The 27,804-nt window shown below is 37.5% G+C and overlaps 1 protein-coding gene across 1 annotated transcript; it reads right to left on the reverse strand.

The window, feature by feature from the left end:
* On the reverse strand, positions 1–27,804 carry SGK2 (serum/glucocorticoid regulated kinase 2; the record flags this gene model as incomplete). The annotated part of the gene is made up of 14 exons (XM_083357615.1): positions 1–230; positions 1,011–1,100; positions 2,956–3,111; positions 3,949–4,044; positions 4,561–4,647; positions 5,186–5,222; positions 6,092–6,204; positions 7,332–7,463; positions 8,311–8,394; positions 12,775–12,832; positions 13,485–13,534; positions 14,488–14,545; positions 15,533–15,602; positions 27,753–27,804. The coding sequence occupies 14 exons, from the start codon at positions 27,802–27,804 to the stop codon at positions 78–80; spliced, it is 1,236 nt and encodes a 411-aa protein (XP_083213741.1). The 3' UTR covers positions 1–77.

Genomic DNA, 27,804 nt, shown 5'->3' on the forward strand with positions numbered 1-27,804 from the left:
TTAGTATGTGATGTCTTCCTCTTATTTAAATAATGAGTTAAACCTGGATTTCTCAAGTCTTGTTTACATGAGATGCTTTAATCTTCATCATTTGGTGCATAAGAAAAACCTAGGAAAGCATCTGTTGCACTGGAACTGCTGGTAGCTAAATCAGGAGTTTGGATGATGGAACTGGGAACAATTTCCTGTGTGAATTCTGGATCAAAATGTCGTAGATCAGCTGGCCCAGCCTTTAAAAAAAAACAATTATTTAAGTTTCAAGAAATAACAACAATAAAGTAAATAGACATTTTTAAAAGCAGAGGTTATAGAATGAGAGAAACCCAGCACGTTTTGGGATTATGCTGAATCCTACCAATCCATTTAACTTTGAAATGCTGTTCTCCCTTATAGTGAGTTGAGTTTATGTTAGATTATATTAGTTTTTTGTTGTTTTTTTACATAAAACACTTTGAAGTCAATCATTTCATACTATGTTTCTGAGACAAAGTGAGAGAAAGTCCCTGGGTTATTTGTCCCCAATGATTTCCATTCAGTGTTGGAGGGGGCGGAATAAAGGAAAGGAAGCTATTTATTTCTTCTATTTATTTATTAAGAAAATTTATATGTCTGCCCAACTCACTCACAGTGACTCCGGGCAGCTTACAGGAATTAAAAGATTACTACTTGTTTTATTCTAGTATTAAGTACATTTTTCTGAAACATACATTTAACACTAAGTGTAATTAGATTTTTAATTAGTTCTAATAGGCAGAAAGAGTAAACTGTGATTTCTTCAAGCCATACTTTACCGTGCAACAATTTCCAATTTTGTTTCCAGGCAAATTGCAGTATCCCAAGACAAAATGTAAACCATGTGAATTGGTTCAATATTTCACATGTCAGGAAAGTCCATAACAAATTATAAAATGTAGATGAATAAATCTTGAAAAGCACCCAGAATGGTTAGCTTTTTCTAATATTTCTTCACAATTTTACAAAGATTGTCTACAGCATAATAAACCACTTACCACATTAGGATCAAAAGGAGGAGTGATCTTCTTATTATACAAATCATCCCAGTTTATTGGAGCGAAGAACATATGGTTCTTTATTTCAAGCTGCAAAAAGTAAAATAAAGCTGAGCAGCTATTTGCCAGAAGGATTTCCAAAATGTTTATCTATACCTAGTCGCAGTGAATCATTGATCTAAATTTACATACTCTAAATATTTTCCTAAAATACTGTTGCTAATTGTAAAGATAAACAATTGTAAATTGTTATACAGTGGCTACCTGAAAGCAGGACAAGAAGCAACGGATGGAAACTAGTCAAGGAGAGAAGCAACCTAGAACTAAGGAGAAACTTCCTGACAGTTAGAACAATTAACCAGTGGAACAACCTGCCTCCAGAAGTGGTGAATGCTCCAACACTGGACGTTTTTAAGAAGAGACTGGACAGCCATTTGCCTGAAATGGTATAGGGTTTCCTGCCTGAGCAGGGGGTTGGACTAGATGACCTCCAAGGTCCCTTCCAACTTTCTTCTTCTTCTTCTTCTTCTTCTTCTTCTTCTTCTTCTTCTTCTTCTTCTTCTTATTATTATTATTATTATTATTATTATTATTATTCTCAGAGTGTACACAATTAAACACTGGTATGAGCTCAGTAACAATAAGGTTGAACATGTGGCTGCCCCAATGTGGGTACATTGCTGCTCTTACTGCTTTCAAGTTCAAACCTCAGCTCATATCAGTGCCCAGTTGTGTTTACTTTAGATTATATATCATTTGTAGTAATTTTTTTCCAATTACTTCATGTCAAAACAAACAAGTCACTAGAGAAACCACAGAAGTGCCCTCTCACCAAGTATTCTGTTTCTGTGTTGCAAAGATTTATGAAGCAAAAGCACAATGCTCCCAGACAGTGGGGAAAATCCCCAGTCAATCCCAAATCCTCAATCCCTTCAAATCCCTAACCCTCTGGTAACTCAGATTCCATCAGGCTCCTAGGATGGACCATTCTAATAGGTTCCTTGCTTTTGCAGAGGTCCAGGAAAGCTAAAATTTTCAGTCTGAGTAGAAAGTGATCTGATCATGACAAAATAATGATCAGATCAAGTATATATCTAGGAGCATCATAGTTGTAATTTTTTTGGTGCATTCACAAATGGAGATTAGAGACTTATATGCTTTTTTTTAGGTAATGGAGGTTGAAATCACCCAGAAACATATTTCTTGAAGATTCTGTCACCAGCCCTGAGGTCCATGAGCTCACAAAGGGCCAATGAGGCAATCAGGACACCCTAGCTTGTGTCTATAGCACAACTAACATACAAGCACTTGGAACCAGTCACCAAAGATGACTCAGAATTCTTTAGGGATTTCATAAGTTTTACCTTCTAACATAACCCTAAATTCTTTACTTTAAAAGTGGCACAATTTTCTGAGCACACATTTAATTGTTTGCACATGCATGCTTATAAAACTGTCAAACAATTTATTAACAATAATTTAAGAAGCGGCTTGATATACAGAATTATGCTGAAAAGTAATCAAAATACTGAGATCTAGATGCAGAAATGCATTAAGCTGATGCAGCAAAATGTGAAAGTTACCATTAACCTACTGAATATATAGCCCACTCTAATCTACTCCCTGTACTGCTTAAATCCCAAATTGTTTATTACAGCTGCTACTGCTACATATTTATTAAGCAGCAAACAATATTCATAGCATTCCAAAATGCAGAAATGATATTTTATAAAAAGGAAAAACAAATTGTGCTGGATGAAAGTGAAGATAGTGAGGGTGCCTTGAAAAGGAGTAGCAGTGATGGGGCAGAGAAAATAACAGTAATAATGTAAATAGTTGCGAAATCTCACACACACTGCTACAGGTTTAAAATACTGTCAAGTTGGATCAAATTTTTAGCAGGACAAGATGCCAGAGGTTCCAAGAATAAGCAATTATCACATACAAAATCAGTCTTGGCTCCAAGCCTCTTCTTCTGATCTTTATGAAGAAGTCCTTGTAGGATATCACAGGCTGCTATGGTCTTGGTTCCTTGAATATGAAGTGGTTTGTGTAGGATATTATCATACATCTGTGACACATCCCGGCTGTAAAATGGAGGCTGACAGTAAAAATAGAAAAAGATCAATAGCATAAATTACAGTGTAAATATGTATCATGTTTAGATAAAATACAATTCATACTGATTTTTTAAAATGAATTTAATGGAAGGAATATGGTTTGTTTAAAATAAATTACTGAATAAACAATTCAAAAGTTGGACTACCATATTTGGGCTGAAAAATGCAGGGCAGCCACTAGATGGCTGCAAACTTATACAGGAGCTATAGCTACATAAGCTATATGTTCACTGTTTCGGTTTGATAGCCCTAACGAATAGCTGAAGTAAGATTAAATGTGTGTGCTCCACAATTAATTCAGTTGTATTAATATAAATTGATCCAATCCTACTTCTAACTACAAGCATCAGCATGGCTGATTTGCTGATAGACTTAACACATGGAAAAACTCAGGCACATTTTAATTAATTGATCAAATGATCTGAAGACACCCTTATCCAAGTTCCACCTATGCTGGAATGTGATAAACTCGGCTAATTATACTAGCACACAGGGATAAGCAACACGAGATAGGGTTCTATTAACATTCTAACACTTTCTCAACCTTGGGAACTAGACTGGCTAGAGAATTCTGGAATTTGAAGTCCACACATCTTAAACTTCCAAGGTTGAAAAATAATGTGATAGACAGTATTGAGCATCGTACATATTTCCCAATATTTAGCATTCTAATTAAGCACACTGCTGGGCTTTGATATTGGCTCCAAAACCTGATAATGCTTCTTGTCCCTTTCTCCATACAAATCAGCTTGTTTATACATTAGGACAAAAAGCCATTCCCAGGCCATTTTAGCCTCAACTTCAAAAGCAAAACTTACCAAGCCAAACAGCATTTCATAAAGCACAGCTCCAAGGCACCACCAGTCAACAGTTCGGTCATAAGGCTGCTTTTTAAGTACTTCTGGAGCCAAGTACTGTTAAATACATAGAAATTTTAATAATAATAATCATATATCATTATATACACAAACAATTGTCGAAGGATTGCAACTACTTCCTGAAGGCCAAATTTATTTTCTTTATTGGAAGTAGTAAGAAAAGCATATATATTTAAGGGGTGATGATTCATTTATATGAATTTTTCTTAAAGTGTGCTCTGAGGACCCCTGGGGACCCCCTCAGAGATCTGTGAAATAAAAATGTGAAGATATTTGCAAAATTTTAAAACAATGTTTCTCTTCTCATCGTTATTTTTTATTTGTTAAAGATACAAGTTTTCCATCAAAAATGTTAATCAGTGTTAATATCTAATGACTTAAATACTATTAATTTACATGATTCAATAAATAAATATTGTACATGCATCAATTTTAATTTTTGATCGAATAAATGTAACCCATAGACACAAGCTCTTTTGGGATCCTCCATAATTTTTAAAAGTAGGACAGGTTCCTTGAGAGTAAAAAAAATTAAGAAAAGTTGTGTCATACTTCTGGTGTCCCACAAAAAGTAGATGTTGTTTCTTCCGGCTCCATTCCTTCTTTGCAAAGTCCAAAATCTGTGAGAACAATGTGACCCTAAAGGATTAGGGAGAAATTTCAGTCTTCTTGGTGTATTTCAAAATAAACAACAAAACAAACAGGCTTTTTTATTCTGGAGCTGGTGACATTTTCCTTTGTTCTTTTAGTAATATTTTTATCAAATGTACATTCATAAATCCTATGAAAATAATGGGAAATATAATTAATTGGTACAGATCTGTGGAATGTTTGGACTGATTCTCAGTTCTTCTGTGTGAACATAAACAAACATAACCCAGGCAAATGTGGGTCCTGAGCAGAAGAATTCTACAAGCAAGATGTTAGTTACTAAAAACTAGCAATTTGCACTGCAACTCATAAGCAGTGACTGGGGAAAGCCCAGGCCAGCATTTCACAAGTCATTTCTCACAAGTGGCATGCTCTTAATTATACATCTCACACTTGACAAGGCATGGAAATTTTTCATCATAAACTACTGGAAACTACAGGAGGTAGTTGTTAAAAATTATTAAACCTGGTCCCTCTTAACAGTGACAATTGTAATTTTCTCCACATGCCAGCACTAATAACATACCTGACAATCCAAAAGAATATTTTCAGGTTTCAAGTCCCTTTTTTAAAAAAAGAGAGAGAAAGGAATTGCGGTTTATATGATACATCAGGGGCAGACAGAAGACAGATCCAGATCTCTTGCAGCAACATATAAATTCCCATTCAGCCACCCCAAAGGCAGTGCTGAGACAAAGAAACCTTAAGGCAGCCCTGTCTAGTTTTCAAACTTGTGAGTATATCTTTAATGTATTTTTCCAATATGCTAGACTTCATTTCCTATAATACCTATGTAACATGATCACATCATCTGAGGGACACCAAGTTGGGGAAGACTCTACTGAAATGATTGGTAAGTTCCAAATTATCATTTTCAATTAATGACTTCAGTTCACTCAGATGTCCATCTTGTGGTAAAGTGATAGTCTCTGTTGTAGCAGACTTTGACATGTGCTATCTGCTTGCTCTCTGTTTCTCTCTGTCTCCCTCTCTCTGTGTCAGGTTTTTATTTCTGGCAATTGCTGTGGACAAGTCCCAGCAAGGTTTTTGCCAAGATTTCAAAAGTGGTTTGTCATTTCATTCTTCCTAAGGCTGAGAGACAGTCACTACTCCAAGGTCACCAAGCTGGTTTCATGCCTAAACAGGACTAGAACTCCCAGTCTCCTAGGTTCTGGTCTGATGCCTTAATCAATAAACCAAGCTGGCTCTCTATGGGATGCTCTTACACATCCAATACAGTAACACTTGGATTTTTTTTAGAGGGTCTTGGGGGCTCTTCTAGAACAAATAAATTTCTAAATAAATGCCAAAAGTTCAGAGAAACTAGAAACTATTATGCTCACAGGCAGCCAAACCTACCTATTCAATCATATTGATATGCTTTGCAGCAATCAATGGGAGCACTACCTCCTCCGATGCCAACATAATTTACCTGTATATGATATTCAGTGAGTGAAGGTAGCCCACTGCACTGGCCATTTCTGCTGCATAGAAGCGAGCACGAGGTTCACGGAAAGAGCGCTCCCTTTGTAGGTGGAAGAATAACTAGAAGCAGAGAGATAAAAACTTAGGAAAGTAGCACAATGTTTCATAAGTCCTCTTTTTATTTACCAGAATCGAGAGATCTGAGTGTAGAACAGTTATCATACACTCTGCTCCAACAATTTTTAGCAGTTTCATTTAGGCATTCCCACTTGGAAAGTTGGAAGAATTATTTTGCCCACTTTTTAATGAATAGATTTTACTTTCATTAATAACTTTTAATATCAATATTTCCCTAGGGCCTAGGGGAAGACTAGAACTTACTTTCCATGCTCCTAGTCCAGGACATTAACCACGATATATCATGATGGCTGTCATTTTAATGGATTCTTTATTATGAGTTTGGCTGTTTGTTCTTTTCATTGTAAACTATTTCAAGATGCTTTGGCATAGGAAACAGTGCGCATATATTGTAAATAATAATGATAATGATAAATATTATTTATGCAACCCCAGTTATGTAACCAGATCACTGCCTGATTTTAACATAATTTCATAGGAAACTGCCCCAGTATTTTATAAAGGTAGCTCTCAACTTATGACCGGTTGCTTGGTGACGTTTTGATGTTTTGACAGACTCTCCCAGAGAGACTTACAACAAGGTTCTGAACTTCTGACTGCCACCATTACCCCTTGCAGTCACATGACTCTATTTTTGGTGCTTGGCAACGGGTCCCCATTTATGGCTGTTTTCACGCACCATGATTTGTAACTTTTTTTTTAATGAAAACTGATATTTATTTCCAGGTTTTGGCAAAAACACCCCGTAGTGAACAATGAGGCCACTTAATAACAACAGCATTTGTTTGATGACTGCAGCGTTTGCTTTACAGCCACCATGTTCACTTTATGACTGCTACAAAAAAAGGAAGCTAAATGTAGTTGGTTACGTGGGTGACCTGCTTTATGGCCATCACAACGTATGAGCATAATTCCATGCTCGGTTAAGGTTGTGAGTCAAGGACTACCTTTAGTTTTAGTCTTCTGTCCATGATTGATTCAGTTATCATCCACCCATGCACTGAATCACTCATAGGAGTGAAGGAGAAAATGTCAATGTGATTTAGATTGAAAAAGCAATCTGCCAATGATGCTAGGATTTGTGAAAAAGAGCACTGACAGGCACTTGCCTCTCCTCCATTTACATAATCCAGTACAAAGTAGAGTTTTTCTTTGGTCTGGAAAGAATAGTGGAGCCCCACAAGGAAAGGATGTTTCACATTCTTCAGGAGTACATTGCGTTCTGCCATTATGTGGTTTTGCTGTCAAGAGCCAAGAAGGACAAAAATGCAAATATGCAGGTTAGGTTTTTTTTAATAACATATAGCAAAAAGAGCTACAGAAAGTGGGGGAGATTTGAATGAGGGATCGCTTCTTAAATGTTTTTACTTGCTACTTTTTGATGTCAAATAGCATCATTAGATGGTTTTTTTAAAAGAGACTGTAGAAAGGAAGAAAAAATAATAATATAGTACTCCTTCTATGGCTTTTTTTAATAAACTGAATGTATCAGAGGAATCCATACAGGTGCATGAATGATATGGCTCTCACACCAAGTATTGTGTCAATCTGCCAGCTATTGATAAATTCTATATGCCCAATTCACTTGTCCTCCATATTGCTGTCAGCTTTACCTCAGAGGCTTAGAAACAGAACATAAAAAAGCTTTCTGATAGGGAGAGTTAAAAAGGAATTGAGAGCAAATCTGGTTTCCAGTGGTTGCAGATTTTTTTTTGGGCGGGGGGTTTGCAATGTGCTGTCATTGGATGGTAGCACAAGAACATGAGGGATCATTCCAGTAGCAAATGCAGGGGTTTTCTTATGCATGACAAACCTCATGGATAGACCAAGTTCCTGACTGGATCAGAAGAGACTAGCATAAAATAGTTCCTAAAGCCTAGAAATTATTCTCATATACTGCTACTAAATTCTTGACAGAAATATACACATGCAAGCATACATTTTTTATGTCTACCAACATGACTGTTGCACATGCTAAAATATAATCAATATCTGTCATTTGATTAAAAAAGACCATACTATATAGAGGAAGGTAGAAGTAGCAAAATATTCTGCACTCAATGTAAACAAAATATCTTTCAAACTTACCTCTTTTTTCTTAAGGATGGACTTTTTCTGCAAAACCTTTATAGCATAGAATCTTCCATCAGACTTGTGTTTGGACAAAAGGACCTGTAGTAGAAATGAGAGACCAAGAAGTTTCTACTTCCAGTTGGCCTGTTTTAAAAGCACAATGCTAGCAACAAAAAAATCTATGTGATATACATTAACAGCATAAGAAATATAAAATGCTGAAAAAAGTTTATTTTTTTTTAATCATACCAAAAAGAGACACCTGTTCTGAGGGGAAAAAATTGGGGACAAAAATCAATATTTAACTGAAAATATTTGGGATTATGATCTAGAAAAGTAGCAGTAGCCTATGACTGGCTAATCTATTCCATTCATAAGTGCTTATTGCTTTCAATATGACAAGCTAAACTGAGATGTTCATTTTAAAAAGTAAAATAAATACTCTAGAATTTCTGAATGGAATTTAGGAAATGGGTCTTGTAACTATATCAACCCAAGGCCTTTGCATAACTTCATCTGGTATGCCAGCTGTACCAGGAATGCTGTTTCTTGGATCAGGAGGTATTTCGGATAGTCTCTCACACCCTGTTTACCTTGCAGCTTGACTACTGCAACATACTCTATATAAGGCTGCCCTTGACAACCATGTAGAAGCTTCAATTGATCCAGAATTAGTATCAGCAGTGATTGCCATTATGGATCCAAGTACAGGTAGTCATTGACTTACAACAGTTCATTTAGTGACTGTTCAAAGTTACAATGGCACTGAGAAAAGTGACATGACCATTTTTCACACTTATGACCATTATAGCATCCCCATGGTCTCATGATTTACATTTGGATGCTTGACAACTGACTCATATTTATGATGGTTGCAGTGTCCCAAAATCATGTGATCCCCTTTTGTGACCTTCTGACAAGCAAAGTTGTCACAGCATGCTCAGTCTTATTGTGCTAAGGTAACCCAGAAGTAAATACAGTAAACAGTGGTCTGTATTAAATGGTGGTTTATATTACACTATCTACAAATATACACTAGAAACAAGATACATACATGTGGTCATTCAGCAAACTCCAATACACAGCAATTACCACAGGAAACAGACGAGACAGAGAGATTCCAGCAAGGCCTTCCCTTTTACATTCAAGCTCTTAAAGGGATACAGACTCCTGCTGAGTCATTCCTAACATTGCATCATTCATCTCATATTATACAAGCTGGTTAGCTTCTAAAATTACCTTGACAAAAGTCAATGGGGAAACCAGAGTCACTTAACAACCCTGTTACTAATTTAACAAATGCAGTGATTCACTTAACAAATGTGGCAAAAACCATCTTAAAATGGGGCAAAACTCACTTAACAAATTTCTCACTTAACAAAACAACATACATTTTGGGCTCAGTTGTGGTCATAGGTTGAGGACTACCTAAATGTTTCAAGGTGCCATTTATTACCTATAAAGCTGTACATGTAACATAGCCTGTTTACTTGAGGAACACAAGTTTCCCATAGTATCTCCCTGTGCAACCCAATCTGGCAATTTAGACATGATCTGGATTCCTTTGATTAAACAATGCCATCTATTGAGACCCCAGAGGTGCATCTTCTCGGTAGCAGTGCCTGCCCTCTGGAACACGGTTCTCCCCAAGATCTGGAGGGTCTTTACTTATTGGTGTTTCAAAGAGCCGTGAAGACTTGGCTCTTCACCCAGGCCTCTTGCAAGGGTAATTGAAGCTCCTTTCTTGGCAGACAGTGAGAAACTAGAGTAATCTGGTAGACACTGTAGGAGAGCTGAGTTACATCTATTGTGGCCAAAAAAAAATCAAGTCTGGTAGCACCTTTTCTAACAAATTTTATTAAAAGGCATAAGCTTTTGTGAGATCCCTCTGATGAAATGAACTGCTACTCATGAAAGCTTATACCGCTTAATACATTACATTAATCAGAAAAGATGCTATCAGACTCCTGATAATAATCTCAGTGAACCCGAGCTGGCAGGAACAATAAAATCATTTTGCTGGAGTATTGATCTTCTAGGAGCTCAATAATACTCTCAGAGAAATAGACAATTGAAATGCCTAGGTCAAACACCACCATCACCATTCCAAAAATGCCTGTCTGAGTTATCAAAAGAGCTGATTTGAAATACAGAGCAAACCCTCTTAAATCAGACAGCTCTCAGTGCTATTGTGCCTCTCGTTCTGTTCTTTCCTTCCTTTTATCATGAATTAGTCAAATGACCTTTTTAATTACTAATTGTTTGTGTCCCACCCTCCTTTTGCTGGCCTATGACTGTAACAAAGATTTGATTTGATCTTTTTCTTTCTCATGCCTATCATTCCACACTTTTCACACACTTCCATTTTTTACAATTTCTCCAGCACACAACATATACCCCTATATATATGGTGCATAACAAATAGCCAGACTCTTGGCTGACAAAAATATTGATCTCTTTTGACAGTTTGGTATCCAAGCATAAGGAGAAAAAGATCAGGTAGTCCAAGCCAAAATAACCACGATGCAGTGCCCAGTAACTGGGCAAGGAGAGGGAATTTCTGTATCAGATTGCTGGAAAATGGGAGCTGAGCAGTGCCCTGGCCATAATGACATAGGGGTAATCCTTGACTTACAACCATTCATTTAATGACTATTCAAAGTCACGATGACACTGATGAAAGTGACTTATGACCAGTTTGCACACTTATGACCATTACAGCATCCCCACAGTCATGTGATTGAACTTTGGGTGCTTGGAAACTGGCATGTATTTATCATGGTTGCAGTGTTCCAGGCCCCTGGGATTGTCATTTTCAACCTTCCTAAGAAGCTTCTGACAGACAAAGTCAATAGAGGGAGCCAGATTCATTTAAAGACTGCATGATTCATTTGACAAATGTAGTGATTTGCTTAACAACCAGGGCAAAAAAGATAGTAAAATAGCACAATTCACTAAACAACTAACTTGCTCAGCAATGGAAATTTTGGGCTCAGTTGTAGTCGGGAACTACTTGTAATCTTTAAAGCACTCAAAACTTTACGCATGGAAAGTTTTATGTTGGGAAAAGAAGAGAAATACTACTTCCAGACTAAAAGATCTCGATTTAAGCTGCTTAGTCACCTGACCTGCGAAATGGATGGTGAATAAATGTGATAAATAAAACAATGAAAGATGTCTTTAGGCAATTTCTGGGGATGTCTGGGGATGAGATAAGCGACATAATAAGAACATGTCCCTCATTTTGAAATGTTTTGATGTTTTAAAGATATACTTTCCTCTGAATTTCCCTTAAGATACTGGCAATTTGAAAGATTAGGAACCACAAATACTGCTTTGTGCCTTGTTATATGGAATAGAACAGTGAGGACAATTAATCAATGGAACAGCTTCCCTTCAGAAATCGTGGGTGCTCCATCACTGGAGATTTTTAAGAAAAGACTGGACAGTCACTGGTCTGAAATGGTACAGGTTCTCCTGCTTGAGCAGGGGGCTGGACTAGAAGACCTCCAAGGTCCCTTCCAGCTTCTATTCTATTCTATTCTATTCTATTCTATTCTATTCTATTCTATTCTATTCTATTCTATTCTATTCTATTCTATTCTATTCTCTGAAATGCCAGTCATAATCATTAGTAGCAGAAGCAAATTCACTGCTTTTCTTTTATAAATATGGAAGCAGCAAGTTTGGCTTAAGGCAATTTTATATGGCCAGTTGAAAAATAAATTATATTTCTGCCCATTCATTCTCATTATTTTTTTTACATTTATATACTGTTCATATAAAAGGGACGTGGTGGCTCAGTGGGTTAGGACGCTGAGCTTGTCGATCTGAAGGTCGGCAGTTTGGCGGGTCGAATCCCGAGTGCCACATAACAGAGTGAGCGCCTGTTACTCGTCCCAGCTTCTGCCAACCTAGCAGTTCGAAAGCACATAAAAATGCAAGTAGAAAAATAGGGACCATTACGGTGGGAAGGTAACAGCGTTCCGTGCGCCTTTGGCGTCTAGTCATGCCGGCCACATGACCACGGAGACGTCCTCGGACAAGCGCTGGCTCTTCGGCTTTGAAACGGAGATGAGCACCGGCCCCTAGAGTCGGAAACGACTAGCACGCATGTGCGGGGGAACCTTTACCTTTACCTTTTACTGTTCATATAGTATATACTCTAGTTGTTATAAGTAAAATTGATTTAGTTATTTTATTACTGAAGAAAAAAAATTCCCAGAAGCACTTTCTGCCCTGATTTTCAGGGCATAATTTAACAGTAAACATTTCTTATGAATCGTTGCTATCCTTTACGCATACAAAATATATGGCCTAAGGGATCCACTTCACTTTGCCTTATGGTTGGACTATTCTGACTGGGAAAATAGCATGTGCAAATGCTACATTAATTCCCAAAGGTCAAAAGCCCTGAATGAAAAGCTATTTGGATCAACAAGTAGTCCACAAAAAAACTTCCCACACTAGGTTACTTACTTTCCCAAAGCTTCCTTTGCCAATTATTTTTAGGAAGTCAAAATCAGTTGGCTTGGCACTATTAGAAAAAAAGAGAGAGAGAGAAAATAAATACATCAAAGACCTTCTTCTGTATTGGTTAGAACTTTCTCCTCTACCTCTAAATCAATCATAATACATTTTTGCAGAGTGGATGATAAAATGCATGTACAAAGGCTGAAGTTTAGAATTGTATTTTACTTTAATTTCTGTCCCAGTGTCATTCATTCCATGAGGACTTATTTAGGGGTGCAGGACTCAAAGCACAATAACTCTACTAACACTGCCCCACCCAATGGTTTCTCACTTTCCCAGAATCTGCTGCTCTAGTTTGGCAAAAGGTAACCCCGATATGGGTGTTCCCCTGCCCAAAAGCAAACAAGGAACATCAGGACATAGAGACTTCTTGTCACCTGTGAAGACAAATATGTATGTTTTATTGGCTGAGATGTATAGGTTTTATTGTCTGTGAGCTATTACAATACAATTCTAAAGGATAAAAATCAGGATACACAGCAGTCCCTGCACTTACTCCTTGTCTGTCCTACCAATGAATTATTAGCTTATAAAGAGAAGGTTTTTATTAGGGCTTGAAATGACTAGCCTTAGTGGGACAAAATATACAGTAGATGTAGAAGAAGCCATTTCTTTGTATTCTATAGTGCTATAAATAGTCTTTTCGGTGGTCTTACTTGGGATTAGCAGACGGTCCAAGGTTGATATTGTCACTTGATGATGAAGGCTGTAGATAGAAAATAAAAAATCATGAAGTTGAATAAGAATTCAGTTAAGACAATCCTTAACCTACAACCATTTGTTTAACAACCAATTGAACTTACCACAGCACTGAAAAAAGTGACTTACAACCAGTCCTAGCACTTACAACATCATAACATCCCCAAGGTCACATGATGGGTGCCTGGCATGCATTTACAATGGTTGCAGCATCCCAGGACAATGGGATTGCTACCTTCCCAGCTGGCTTACGGGAGAAAAGTCAATGGGAGAAGCTGAATTTGCTTAATGACCATATTATTCACTTAACAACTGCAGTGATTTGCTTAACAACCATGGCAAAAAAGGTCATAAAAATCACTTAACAACTGCCTTGATAAGCAATGGAAATTCTGGTCCCAAATGTGGTCATAAGTCAAGGACCACTGGAAAACTGGCTAATGCCACATCTATGGAAAAAAACCAAAAGCTATTTACTTGCAAGGAAAGGTAAATTTGCAGAGAAACCTGTACCAGGGTAACCCAGCAGTCTCCCCAACCCGATGTTCTCTAGATCAGGGGTCCCCAACCCCTGGTCCTTGGACCGGCACCGATCCACGGCATGCCCAAAACTGGTCCGTGCAAGCAAGCAAAGCCCCATCAACAGGATGCAGGCAGCATACAAAACCACACCCCGTCCGGTCCGCAAAAAAACCCCTCTCTCCATGGAACCAGTCCCTGGTGCCTAAAAGGTTGGGGACCTCTGCTCCAGATGTGTTGGATCTCAGCTCTCATAATCAGTAGCCAGTCAACAAATCCAAAGGAATCACATTTGGACAGACTGCCCTGTGATTGATGAAACTATGTAAATTGTAGTTTTTCTCCTGGCAGATCTAAGACAGCTAAGAAACTTTGCCCCATCTTCTCTTTGTTCCAGATTCTCCCATCTCCAATACTTTTAACATAGATCTTAGCCCTTACCTGGCTATTAAGCTCTGGGCTTCTGGAATGGTCCATTAAAACAGCTACTCTTTCAGCACTGAGGGTTAAAAAGACAATGATTAACTGAGAAAACTGGAACAAGACTGAGACACTGAGACTCCACCATTACGTCACAGATCTCATTTAAACCCTGGGGGGTTAATTTGGCTGCCATAGTGAAGAAATAAAACTTCTTATTAACCATATCCCAACAAAGGCAGTATAGAGCTGTTATTTGTGATAACAGTTGGAATGGCATTCAGCCATTTCCTGTCCTATTTTAATGAGGATTAATTAAAACCTTGTCAGCAAATTAATCTATTTTTTTCCTGCTTTTATCACAGAATAGTTAGAATTGCAGAGGCAATTTGTATACTTTACACACTTTTACAATTAAAGCTGTAATTAGTTCTTTCAATGTCTTTTTGAAGTTTTCTTTATTTCCCCACCCAAAATTCACCCCCCAAGTTGCATTTAGCCCTTAATAGGTACTCCTGTTATACATTTCTCCTCCTTGTTCCCTATGAAATTATTAGCAGACTACATTGAAAGATTGATATTTTATAACAAGGAAGGATTGACTGCATATATACCCTGCAAACTCTGACTCCTAACATTTTGGAGCAAACTCCCACAAACCAAGCATGAGACATTTTCAGATATAATGCTCTCCGCCTCTCTTAGCAAAGGCTAAAAAAAATCATTTTGCAGCTCCACACTGTCCATATTTCTTAAAAGAAATGGTATTAAATAAAAGCACCACATTTCAAAATATTCCCTGAAGACCCTAGAGTTAAGTCTCATTTTCAGATCTCTTGCTTAAGTACCTTACTTACATCTGCCTGACAAAAAGCTCTCCTTAGAAGCGGAATAGTGTAACAAAGCCATATTGAGTAACAAAACTCAGTTTGTGCAAGTTGTGGTTCCCTCTGCATCCTGTCTGTGCCAGTCGGCTCATTTCACTGCTTATTCCTGGTAGGAGGGCATCCTCAAGCTGAGTTTTAAAGGAACAGCACCCCATCGACAGAAAGAAACAGATACTCACTAAGAGCACAGCTTGGAACTGGAGGCCTTGATGGTCTGTTCCAACTTCTCTCGACCTTGTTTTATGAAATCTACAAAAAAAGGGAGTGGGGAAGCAGGGAGGAGGAGAGGAAGTTAGTAAACTAAATAAACGCTTCAGGTGGCAATGCGAACACAAGAAATATACACAGAGGCACATTTGTTCTACAATGACCTTGCCCTTCTCATGCTTCTATCCATAAGTCAAAATAAGCAGTCTTTATGAGTGTCAAAAGCAGAGGCAGGCCTGTTTGCTCTAGGAAGGAGTTTCAAAAACAAATTCTGAAACCAGGAAGAGTCTATGTCAGACATGTCAAACACAAGGACCGGGGGCCGGATCCGGCCCACAAAGTGGTTTCATGTGGCCCGTGAAGCCATCCTGGAAACAGTGAGGGAACGGCCCCTGCTGCCTTGGCCCTGGCCCAGAGACCCTCCTTCTGCCAGAGACCCTCAGATCTGTCCCACTCCTGCCCAGGCCCCCATAGGCACCCTTGATGCGAACGATGTAGAGCTGGCCATGCCCACCCAGTAGGCCATACGCACTCTAGCCACACCCACCCAGTAGGCCACGCCCACCCTGGCCATACTCACCCGGCCCCGAGGGCAACCGCAATGCTGATGCGGTCCTCAATGAAATTGAGTTTGACACCCCTGATCTATGTCCTAGAAGCAACAGCCTCCAGCCTCCCTTTCCAAGGACACTACTGGCCTGCTTTTCTGAGTGATACAGAGCACACGATAGAAGAGCCTCTCTTGAATGCATCATACCTGGCACATATCCTGTGCCTCTCATTTAAAACTTTCAAAGCATTTTGTGAACACAAATGGAGCAATATAAAACCACCACCCCCCTTTATCTCAAAGGTGATAAGTCACTGGACAATTCCCAAATCAGATAAATGTGGTATTGTTGGAATGCAGGTAGTCCTTGACATACAACTATAATGCTGTAATGGTCGTAAGTGTGAAAAATGGTTATAAGTCACTTTTTGTGAGTGATGCTGTAACTTCAAATGGTCACTAAATGAACTGTTGTAAGTTGAGGACTACCTGAACACAGATTTTTTTTTAAGCTCCCTTTCAGGTTAAAGACAGTTGATAATATAACAGACATTAGAAATAAGCAAATCGACAGCCTTGGTAATATACCATTTATTTATTTATTTATTTATTTTAATTCCATTTATATCCCGCCCTTCTCCGAAGACTCAGGGCGGCTTACAAGCTTAGCAGTAGCCTTCATTCTATGTATATGCCTGCTTATTAGGGCTTTCACACACACCCCAAGCGGCATTATTACAAAGTCAGCTTATTGCCCCCAACAATCTGGGTCCTCATTTTACCTACCTCGGAAGGATGGAAGGCTGAGTCAACCTTGAGCCTGGTGGGATGCAAACCTGCACTAATTGCAGGCAGCTGGTGTTACTTAAGGAGGCATCAGCCCACTGCTCCACCAAGGCTGTGGGCTGATGCTTTAATAAAAGCGGTCATTTCCAGTTTGCTGTGACCACCATGCGTGCCTCTTAGATGGTATCTTGAGTCTTCCATGCTTGAATCTGCTTGAGGCTTGTTTTTGTTTTAAAGTTGGTTAGAAAATAAACAATAGGCATCGAACAAAATAAACCACTGTCACAGCTGTTGGTAACAGATAGGACGTGTGCAGAAACTCTCCAAAAGGATCTGGGATATCGATTGTATCTCTAGAAGCAATCTAATCCAGTTTGTGTTGCTTCTGAGTTAGACCCTTCTTCCTCTATAAATGGATCTTGAGCAAGTTATTCTAAATATGGAGCTCTATTTCCCCACTGTCTTACATGGCATGTTACTATTATTATAATAGGATGATTTACACAAAAGCTAGGCTTTATAAGGAGATCAAGTGTGATAAATGTCATAGACAGTGCTGGCTGGAAGTCTCATCACTTCTAGGGAAGTCGGTGAAAGACATTTGCCTCCAAAGTCACAGCTTTCATCTCCCTGTGATAGCTGCAAATTTAAATTAATAGTAATGAACGTAGAAGGAAGAACAGGAAAACATTCTTGCTCCCAAGAAAAGCAAAACAGACATTTAAAACATTTTCCCAACCCTATATGCGTATGCAATAAACCACGAAGAAGAATTTGAAAAGTTATACAAAGAAGAATTGGAACTATCTTTTTAAAGATCTGATAATTGGCTGGTAGAACTGCCAATCAAAGAATGGAGAACAGGAGAGGGAACCATGAGAGGGGGCTTGGGGGAACTTAAGGTGGAAGGACAGGGCTAAGGGAGCCTCAACGGCTTTATATTAACCGCCCTGCAAAATCAAGAAGCCCCTTTTAAACTATTTAGCAGAAGTCAAGTTGTTCCTTTCTTCTTATGCTAACAACATGACTGTGTTATACCGTATATTCCCACATTCCACACAGTTATGTGACTTTAAACACACAAATTCTAAACCCTCAAAAGGGTTTAGCAGTGTCAACAGAACAAAAGAATAATAAAGGACAGACTTCACAGAGCAAAATATACTTCCCACCAAGTTATAATATGACCTTTAAATTTACAATTTGCATTATTTAGCATCCTGGAAACTGGGGTGGTTTTTTTTTAGTTCAGCAGAACATTGCCAAACATGATTCCTGGTAACAATAAATCTGGATCTAACCCATAAAAAGTGGTGTGATTTGTTATAAGAAATATAACTTTTATAAGAAATAAAAGTCGTTTTTAAAAAGCTTAAAGTACTTCAGTTGTAGAATTCATGTTTAATAGAGTAGATCTACTGATAGGGACAAAAGCCATAAAGCCATAACATGCAACATATTGTACAGATGACACGTGCAAAGTTGACAAGCAAAGTATAACATGTATACTTTGCTTGTCAACTTTACATTTGTCACCTGAACAATGTGCCTGCATTCCTATTATTTATTCAAACTTTTGATATTTGTAAAAAATGCATTTGTTTTCTTAATCTTTCATTTGTTTGGAGAAATATTCTAAGGGACTTCAGTCTAGCAAAAAGAGCTGGTATTGGAAGGAAAAAAAGAACTGTGCTTAATTTAATTTATAACATTTAAATTAAATGAAATCAACCTGGTTACTTCTCCAATATTTAAATATTAAAGAATTTCATCTTTCTGTCACAAACTAGTAGATTTTCAGTGGTTTCGGGAAGATGAATTTGATGAGTCCTTATGCTATATACAATTAGTAATTGCTTTAATATAAACTTGCATACATACACACCTCTCCAAAAATCATGAATGCCATGAAAAGGCCAGGTTCAGCAACTTCTATATATTTTGGGTTTGTATTAGTTCCATAATCTCCATGAGCTGTTATTTAAGATAGCACTGGTAAGGTGAATCACTACATCTGCTATCCAAGCAATTGTAGTTCTGTAAGTGCTCTTCTCATTATTACAGGTTTTTTTTAACAAAAAAAGCAACTAGAAAGATATGGAATCACTGAGGTGAAAAAGTCTATTTGGCTTTCAAATCCAACCTCCCATACTACAGTATACTGTCAGTCAATACAGAAAGTGTGGGGGTGGGGGAATCCAGGGAAATATTTTGTTGCTAATGTTCTGCTGCATTCTATGCAAAAAATAACATCAGAATGGCACACCATAAAATAACAGTTTTGTTTAAACAGATCAAAATCAAGGATCAAATGCAACAAAAACATATGACTCTTAATAACAGTAATATTGTTTGATTCTTGGCTCTGTTTTCATTTTTCATGGTCATGGCATGAAGATTACATTGCTCAAACTGTGACCGACCTACACTTGACCTACAAATTTCAAAACAAATGCAAATGTTTAGCACCAGTGACAAGAAGAAGTCATCAGCAAGGAAGGAGCTGATCCATCTTAGTGAAATAATACAGTGCAGTAAATAATTAGTAAACTCCCCTGAAAGAAAATATTAGGGAAACTTTGTTTAGATCATCACCACAAATCATTTGGAGTTAAAGGGAATCACATGATTCATGGCTGCATGCTATTAGCATCACAAAAGCTGCAGAAGAATCATTTCTCATGAATCACTGAACCTTACTTTCTCAGACTTCTCTAATTCACATCCATCTTTATGAAGATTCCATCCCAACTTAAATTTTAAAAATCATCCCTATCACCAATTAGTCTCCTGTCATATAGCTTCACTACACTTAGTGATGTTTCTTTAGCCAAATAAAAGTAATTTTTCTACTGTATAAGTCTTTAAAGCACGGCTCCCCAACCAGTACTGGTCCATGGCCAGTAGGAACAGGGCTGCACAGCAGGAGGTGAGTGATGGGTGAGCAAGCAAAACCGAAACCATCATCCACATACACACACACAGTCCGTTAAAGAATCGTCTTCCACAAAATTGGTCTCTGGTGTCAAAAAGGTTGGGGACCAACCACTGCTTTCAAGTACATCCAATCCAGCTATTAATGAGATGAACAACCTTCTGGGTGGAAGGTCACCATCCACATTCCTTCACTAATAATCATTGAGGTTAAACAAGCAGTGAATAGGACAAGAGGCAAAAATGGGTGGAAACATCCATTCTCTTTCTGAACTTTTATCTTCTTTCCAGCATTCTCTTCTCTGTTTCAATTTGCACCAAAGGGCAGCAGTCTCAATTTGCAGAGTTTTTGAAATTCGGTCAAGAGTTGTGTAAAGTTAGCGTGAGGACTGAGTTTAGTCCTGAAGGGACAATCTGGCCCCTTCCTATGTAGAATCAATTCAAAATAGTTATGATTTTCAGCACAGAATGCAAATTAGTCCATATACCCTTTCTCTTTAGTTTTTTTTTTCAGCAGGTTCATGAACTGGATAGGATGGGGGTGGACCAGTCTCACACCCTCCTGCCTAGTACTGCCAGCAATCATGTTGACATTGTCAGCAGGCTGTTGCTGAATAGTTCAGTTTCAAATATGCCATGACTCAGAAAGATTAGGAAGCAATGCCTTATGGTCAGCCAAGACAAAGCAGTACAGGCTGTTCTGCAACATAATTAAATCACCAAAGATCTTGTAAAAAGAGAACTCTTTAATGATGGAAATAGCTCCCTCATCAGCAACTTGCTAACATAATCATGCCACCCTTGTGACAATCTGAAATTTGTCCATCTAGAGCTCTGGCAAGAGGAAATATCTGTACCTGGAGCACTGACCAGATTAGCAATCTTCAACAACAATAAAAATTATGAGCCCCATATGGGCTTTCTGTAATTCTGATTGTAAATGGAATCTATATTGTATTATATTTTGTGATATGATTAGGGCTACAGTGAAAATCAGGAAATAACACATGCAATAGATCCGTGGCATTACTACCACACCCCCATTCACTGTTTCATGTCATCCATGGAAAATGCCATTTTTTTCTGGTTGCTGTGATAAATCCTGAAAATGCCTCTCTGAAAGTGCTGCTTTAGAGGGATTCCATTTAGGGCTGCTCACAATCCTTCTATGTGGCTGGACAAGATCTGGTGGCTAGTCTCCTACGAGAGGGAGAAATTCTTCATTTCTTCCATTTTAGAGGAATCCAGAGCTGTTGCTGTTGCTCACCACCTTCTCCTTGTTTTAGTTCCTCTGGAAACCATCACTCCCCAGATTGTCCAAGTCCAGTTTATGTGACTGGTCCTTCTCCTTTGCCCCAGTCTGCAATATTTGAATACCGTATGGCTTTTCATCTATACTTATGCTTGGTATGCTGTTTAACTGTGCTAGTGGCTCTCTGACTGATGGCGTAGAGTTTACTGTGTCAGCACTTGACTCTCTCCTCTGCTTAATTCCTGAATCCTATTCCTTAAAAAAATATTTTCTGTCCTTAAGATGTAACCTTTATAACTGTATTCTCAAAAGCTGGGAAAGAAAAGAGAATTGTTTAAAACTAGGCAGTAGAGAAACAGTTGGGCATTTTAACCTTATCTCTTAAGCCTGGAGATTCTGACAGGAAATCTAGGAAAAAGAAATTCAGACAAGAAGCCTGCCTTAATGCTGTTTTCTTTTTTGTTTCTAAGTTTCTGTACGCTAACCTCTTTTTCCTGTCATTACATTTCATAAATGTGATGGTATATGCATTTTGCTTTCTTGGTCATACATTGCTCTGAACAACATTAATCTTGAAAACCCAGTATAGTATTTTGTTTTCTAGATCTAGATCATGGCAACTGACTCTAGGGAACACTGCTGATGGCTGAACCGGTTACTATAATTTTATACCCCCTCCTTCTTTCCAGAATACAAAGCTAAAGAATGAAGACATAATATTTTTCTCCATAGGACAAAAATAAATCTTGTCCTGCCTTCTAACTAGAAAATGTGGATTACTGATAACTCCATCTTTAGTGACCAAGATCAGAGCTTAAACTTGTTTCTGGATCTGGATGAATCCACAGATGGGAGGGATCTGTTGGAACAATTCTGTTCTGCATCTCTGTTTATTTTGGAATAGTCTTAGCTATCTGCTCAGACACAGCTTTTTTTTTCTTAAGTAATTATCCCTAATCCAACTCTTGAATATTTGAGTTATAAGAGATGCCATTCTCTTCATCATATTAATTATAGCTGCATGAAAGCCCCCAATACCTTCCAGAAACTGCATGTAGAGGTAGGAAATGATGGATAAAAGTATTAGAATTACATTATAGATAGCACAGTTAAAAAGTGATATACTATATGTAATCAAAGAGATAGCATTATCCCAGCATGAAATTAGATTTTTATGCTGCCTCAATTGCCATTTTGTACTGAAAACACAAGACCATCTTTTTGGTACAATTTAATGCACTTTATGCATTTGCACAAGTCATATTAATAGCCTCGTATTTCATCAACAGCAACCCACTACTGTGAAGAATATGAAATGTCTCTTTGTCCATCCACCGATCCATCATCCATCCACAGATAGTCCTCAGATAACAACCATTTGTTTAGCTATTGTTCAAAACTATGATGGTACTGAACAAGAGTATTTATGACTGGTCCTTGAAGTTGCAGCTGTCACAGAATTCCCATGGCAATGTTATTGCAATTGGTTGCAACAGTCAGCAGTGCCTCAGATAAATGGACTTCTAGCAGCAAGGCGGATGGACTGAATTACAGTAGTGATGGGTGCACCTTTGGGGGACTTGAAGGGTAAGATTGCTGATAGATCTTTCTAGAAAAGTTTATATATGTGGTTGCTAGAGGGCACAGCATAGCACATAATCGGTCAATAAGTGGTGTTGCTTATACCGGTACTACCATAGAAAATTGGTAGAACAGAATAGTTACTTCATCCTGCAGTTCCTTTGGACCCATTTTTAATGTTTTTTTTTCTTATTAGAATCAAGCAATTCTTATGTTAATTGATTTTTATTGATTGCCTATTCAGCTACATGACACATTTGAGAAAAGCAAAATTCTACTTCAGTTTTTCAGTATTTATAGAGTCGAGATTATAGATTGTCATCAACCATAAACAAATATTTTGTTCAATCTAAAAGTGATTTTCTTGGATGCATCTTTAGCCATTAGGATTCTTCTGTCATCTTCATTTTTTAAATAAAAACATTAAAAATCCCCCCAATTAAATTTCAGAAATTGTCTTTTCATACCCCTTTCAATCTACAACTTTAAACAAAACCTTGATATTTCTGAAGCAAAAAATGTAAGGCAAATCTCTCTGAATCAACCCTTCTGGGCTAGTTTTTGTACAATTCAGGAATTCCATTTAACAAATTCCAGGTTAGGTGGAGGAGGACAAAGTTAAATTGAGGATAGGCTTTTATGAGCCTAATCTTTTTTTTTTCTAATGGGAGAGCAAATAAACTAATTCGAGCAGTTAAATAAATATTTGAGCTGTTACTGCTATTCCTGTACACTTACTAAGGAGACTGCCCAATCAAACCACATCTGAAGATTTATCACAGGGAGTATTTTAGAATCCTGAACATTTCTTAATATTAGTTGATGAGGTATTTGAGAAGGAGAAGCTGCTGACTCTGTGGTTTGTGGTGGGTTTCTCAGAGGCATATTTTGAGACACAGTTCTAAAAACCAAAATAATTTATGCTGGGTTAGATCGGTGAGATTGAGCAGAGCTGCTGGTAGAAGCAGGAGAGATTCTAAACTTGTAAATATAATTTATACAGATGCATCTTTTCCAGGATTTCCATGACTGCAGTTGATTTTGCACAGCTTGTTTGCTTAGGAGGTAAAAATGTAAAAGAAGCCATTTTCCAAAGCAGTCATACAAGTTGTAACAAGATAGGAATTTCATACATATTTACATTACAAACAAATCTTTTGAAGGCTCCACGCAGTCCAAAGATATGATAACTGAATTCCTTGCAAACTAAGATACTGATAAAAGTTTTTTTAAAAAAAAGCCTCTGATCTGCTGCTCCTCTTTTAACATCTTCCTGATCTGGAGTCAGGGAAACCCCTTCTCCACTCATAAAATATAATGTTTCCTTAAAGGCAACTGCCCCCAAACCTTGTATTGTTTTTAGAATAATAATAAAGAAACCTCCTTTCCAAAAACAGCCAGCCTCTGCATCTTGATTGCTTCCCAGCTTGGAAGGAGCCAGGCAAATTCTCCCAACAATATGTAAAATATCTTCTTTTGTTGCTATGATGATTTTAATTAATATGATTTGTTCTCCTGGCTGACTTTCTATGTGCTTTCTATGCACATGACCCCAGAAGAATACATGGAGGAGGTAAGCTGGTGAAAACAGGGTACAACAAAGTGCTTTGGAACAGACCTAGGTATGCCATTATGGTTTTCTTAATGAAATAGTTATTTCACTATAATGATGTACCCTCACCCTGTGAGCCCAGAAAAAAAAATGCAACTTGTTAAAGGAAATACTATCAAGTATCAATAAAGGAGAATATTGGTAGCTCAGGGTTGAAATGAGGGGTCTTTGGTGACATCTAAACTCAATTGTTTTCTTGGTAGCACTGATGATGTTACCTAGTTTGGATAATAAAATGTCTGCAAGAAAACAACCAAGCTCAGAGAACACCAAGGCCCCCTCACTAACAAGCAGTGCTTTTTTTGTAAAAGAAAAAGGTGCTGGAACTCACACACCGTCATACAACCTGCCTTGCCTACCCTACAAGGTTCCATCCAAAAAAGGTGCTGGAACTCTGTTCTGAGCGTTCTATGAGAAAAAAAGCCCTGCTAACAAGTATGGTGTGTGTACTCAAAACTCCAAGGCAGCTTCTCTATTTTGTAACTGAAGTGCTTCACACCCCTACCTTCAGGGAATACTTGTGCCCTAGGCCAGATTCAGAATCTGAAAGAAAACATACCAGAAGAAAACAATGGCAAACCACTTCTGCATTCTTACCAAGAATTGCCTATCAAATTACCAGGAGTTGAGTTCAGATCAAAGGGCACTTACTTGCTGCTCTGACATTTCATTATTGACTTACACTGTTTAAAGGACGTACTTGTTAAATGAACTGGATTCTAGGAAATTATTATAGATGTGTGCATTGAATTTGGGTAAACTCCAGACTACCCAAAAAAAAACAACCCAACAATTAACATCAAAAGGATGGTGCGCTAAAGTGGAAAAGATCAGTCTGAAATCTGGTCTTGATTACATTTTGATAACAATTGTACCTCCACAGCATTGCAATGCTTTTGTGATTTACATAAAGACCATGGTGGAAAGGCAAGGGATCATACCACACATCAGGAGAAGTGGCATGAAATAGCAAGAGATTAAAAGAAAGCTTCTTTGTCAAATTATTGGATATTTTACAGAGCATCACTTTTCAGGGGGTATTTTCAGGTTTGGGGTATTTTTTGCACAAATTTTAGAGTTCTCTAAATACACCACCACAGTTGAAGTAAATAATAAATGGAATCCTTCCATGTCATTCTTCCATGTTTTATACTTTAAAAATCTATTTCCAAAGTTTTCTTTTTTAGTCACATATCTGTACATATTGTATATTCACCATGATGTAGCAAGAGCAATGCTAGGATTAATTTCCATTCTAAGTCACCAGAATTCAGCCTGGACAATAGCACCAGCATGCTAAATGAAGCATAATATTCACTGTTTAGCATGATTCAAGGTCATGGAATAAGGATAAACACAGCAGAACCTGACTAGCAACTTCTCTCTATATCTCAAAATCCATTCCACGTCTAGTAGTTAGTAGTTTTCCCTCCAATGTCAACCGGTACACAATAATATGAGAGAATTCTGATGGATACCAGGCACTGTACTTCTGGGGAGGACCAGAAATGACCATTTAATTTGTAATTAAAAGAAATCATGAGTTCAGCCATAGATTGGATTGATGGCCACCAAAATTTCTTGGGTTCCATTCAATGGCAGCAGCTACTTCTATGAATCATTGCCCCCTTTTCTAGGGATACACCTAGAATGATGATAAAAGTAAATGTGGAGTTGTCCCTATGGACCTCTTTTCCAAACCAGCGTCAAATTCTTTATTGTAAATTATTTGGGGGTGGAGAAAAAAAAGCTAAAATTCCATACTCAAAATTCTTCTCCACTCCTTACACATTAATTTGCTACAATCAAATTTATGCTACAATAAAATTAAGCTTGCTATAAAAGGACATTAAATTATTAAGGGATTGTGAACTGTTAAGTTTGTAGAAATAGGAGTCACATACTGGCCACACATTTAACAGCTTCTGCTGGAAGATAAAATGAATGAAGTAGACTAAAATTTTGGTTACCTAGAGAACTGGACATAAATAAATCAATATTATATTAGGGGACAAAAAGATGGAGATCTCAGGTCATCCATATGTATAACATTTCTACAAAGCAGCTAAGGAGAAATGCAGGTAGTTACCTTTCTATCATTGTTATATAATACATTAGTTAACTGGACTAAGCTGAAAAGTCTTATTTTAAATGTGCCATCAGTTTTTGATATGTTAAAAATGGGCTGGATAATCTATAGTCCAGGGGTCTTCAAACTTGGTCCTTTTATGACTTGTGGACTTCAATTCCCAGAATTCCTCAGCCAGGCACACTGGCTGAGGAATTCTGTGACTTGAAGTCCACAAGTCATAAAAGGGCTAAGCTTGAAGACCCCTGCTATAGTCTGTGAACTACAGACAGTCCCAAACACTTTTTATGCAACTCTCAAACCACCCAAAATAATACTGCTGAGAATTCTGCAATAAAAAACAGTATTGACAGCCGAATTTTTCCCCAATGTCTGGTAGGAAATTTAAAAAAAGTTTTGTAAAGTTATATGGTATTGGAAAACATGGCATTGTCTTTTATTATATTGAATTCCTATACATTATTCTAGAACTACATACTGCCATCAGTATGAAACCATTAAGGAGAAAATAAGTAGTCCATTCATTTAGCCAAACCTGGTGACAGAACTTGGTGGGAACAACAGTGTAATCCACTCACTCTTTTTCATTTTATATGTTTTCTTGCTCAAAGACACTAAGACAGTGTTCTAAAAATATTAAAACAGTGAAGTGCTGAAGGCAATGCAACAGGTCAAAAAGATGCATACTATATGATAAACTTTTAAAAGTTCAAAAAGGTTAAAAACCAAGAGTAGAGACTTATCATAACTCTGAAGGCATTGCATACAAGATGATGTATTTAGTATTTTATTGGATTTGTAAAGCCACCTAATCATCAAATTACTCAAGCTGACATATAGGATAAGTTTAAAACTTAGTAAAACAGTAAAGAACAAAACTAAAGTGCATCAAATAAAATAGGTCTGTAAAAATGCCTGTCTAAATACTAAAACTCATAATGGAGTTATTTTAAAAAGGTTTTTTTAAAGGCAGCTTTAATTATTTTCATTATCCATGCACCTGTGCTCTTAACTCAGAATAGAGAGACAGTAGTAGGTAGAACTGCCTCTCGGTGTAAACTTTCTGCTGATTTCTGCAGATAAAGTTATCTTTAAAAGCAAAGACAAGGTTAATAGGTTTTTTCCACAGTTGCCACTTTACAAATCCTATCACTTTAATACACCATTTAAATGCATTGAAATTTAATTATCAGACTTTCTGCTATAAATCAAACCCCATTTGATTAATAAACATATACTAAAATAGTAGAAATCACACCATTTTATCATTTTTAAGTATCTGTGAAAAGGAATCATAATTAACCAACCCAGCAAATATTGTTTGAGATTAAAGATTGTATCAGGTATATCATCTTGCATTAGTGGATGTGAAATCTGCTATACTTTACCTTTTGTCTTTCCCAGTGTTGTGAAGAGGGCCTGTGCCCTGGGTGAGTGCAT

The sequence above is a fragment of the Vipera ursinii genome (assembly GCF_947247035.1).
Source record: "Vipera ursinii genome assembly, chromosome: 3".
Lineage (NCBI taxonomy): Eukaryota > Metazoa > Chordata > Lepidosauria > Squamata > Viperidae > Vipera > Vipera ursinii.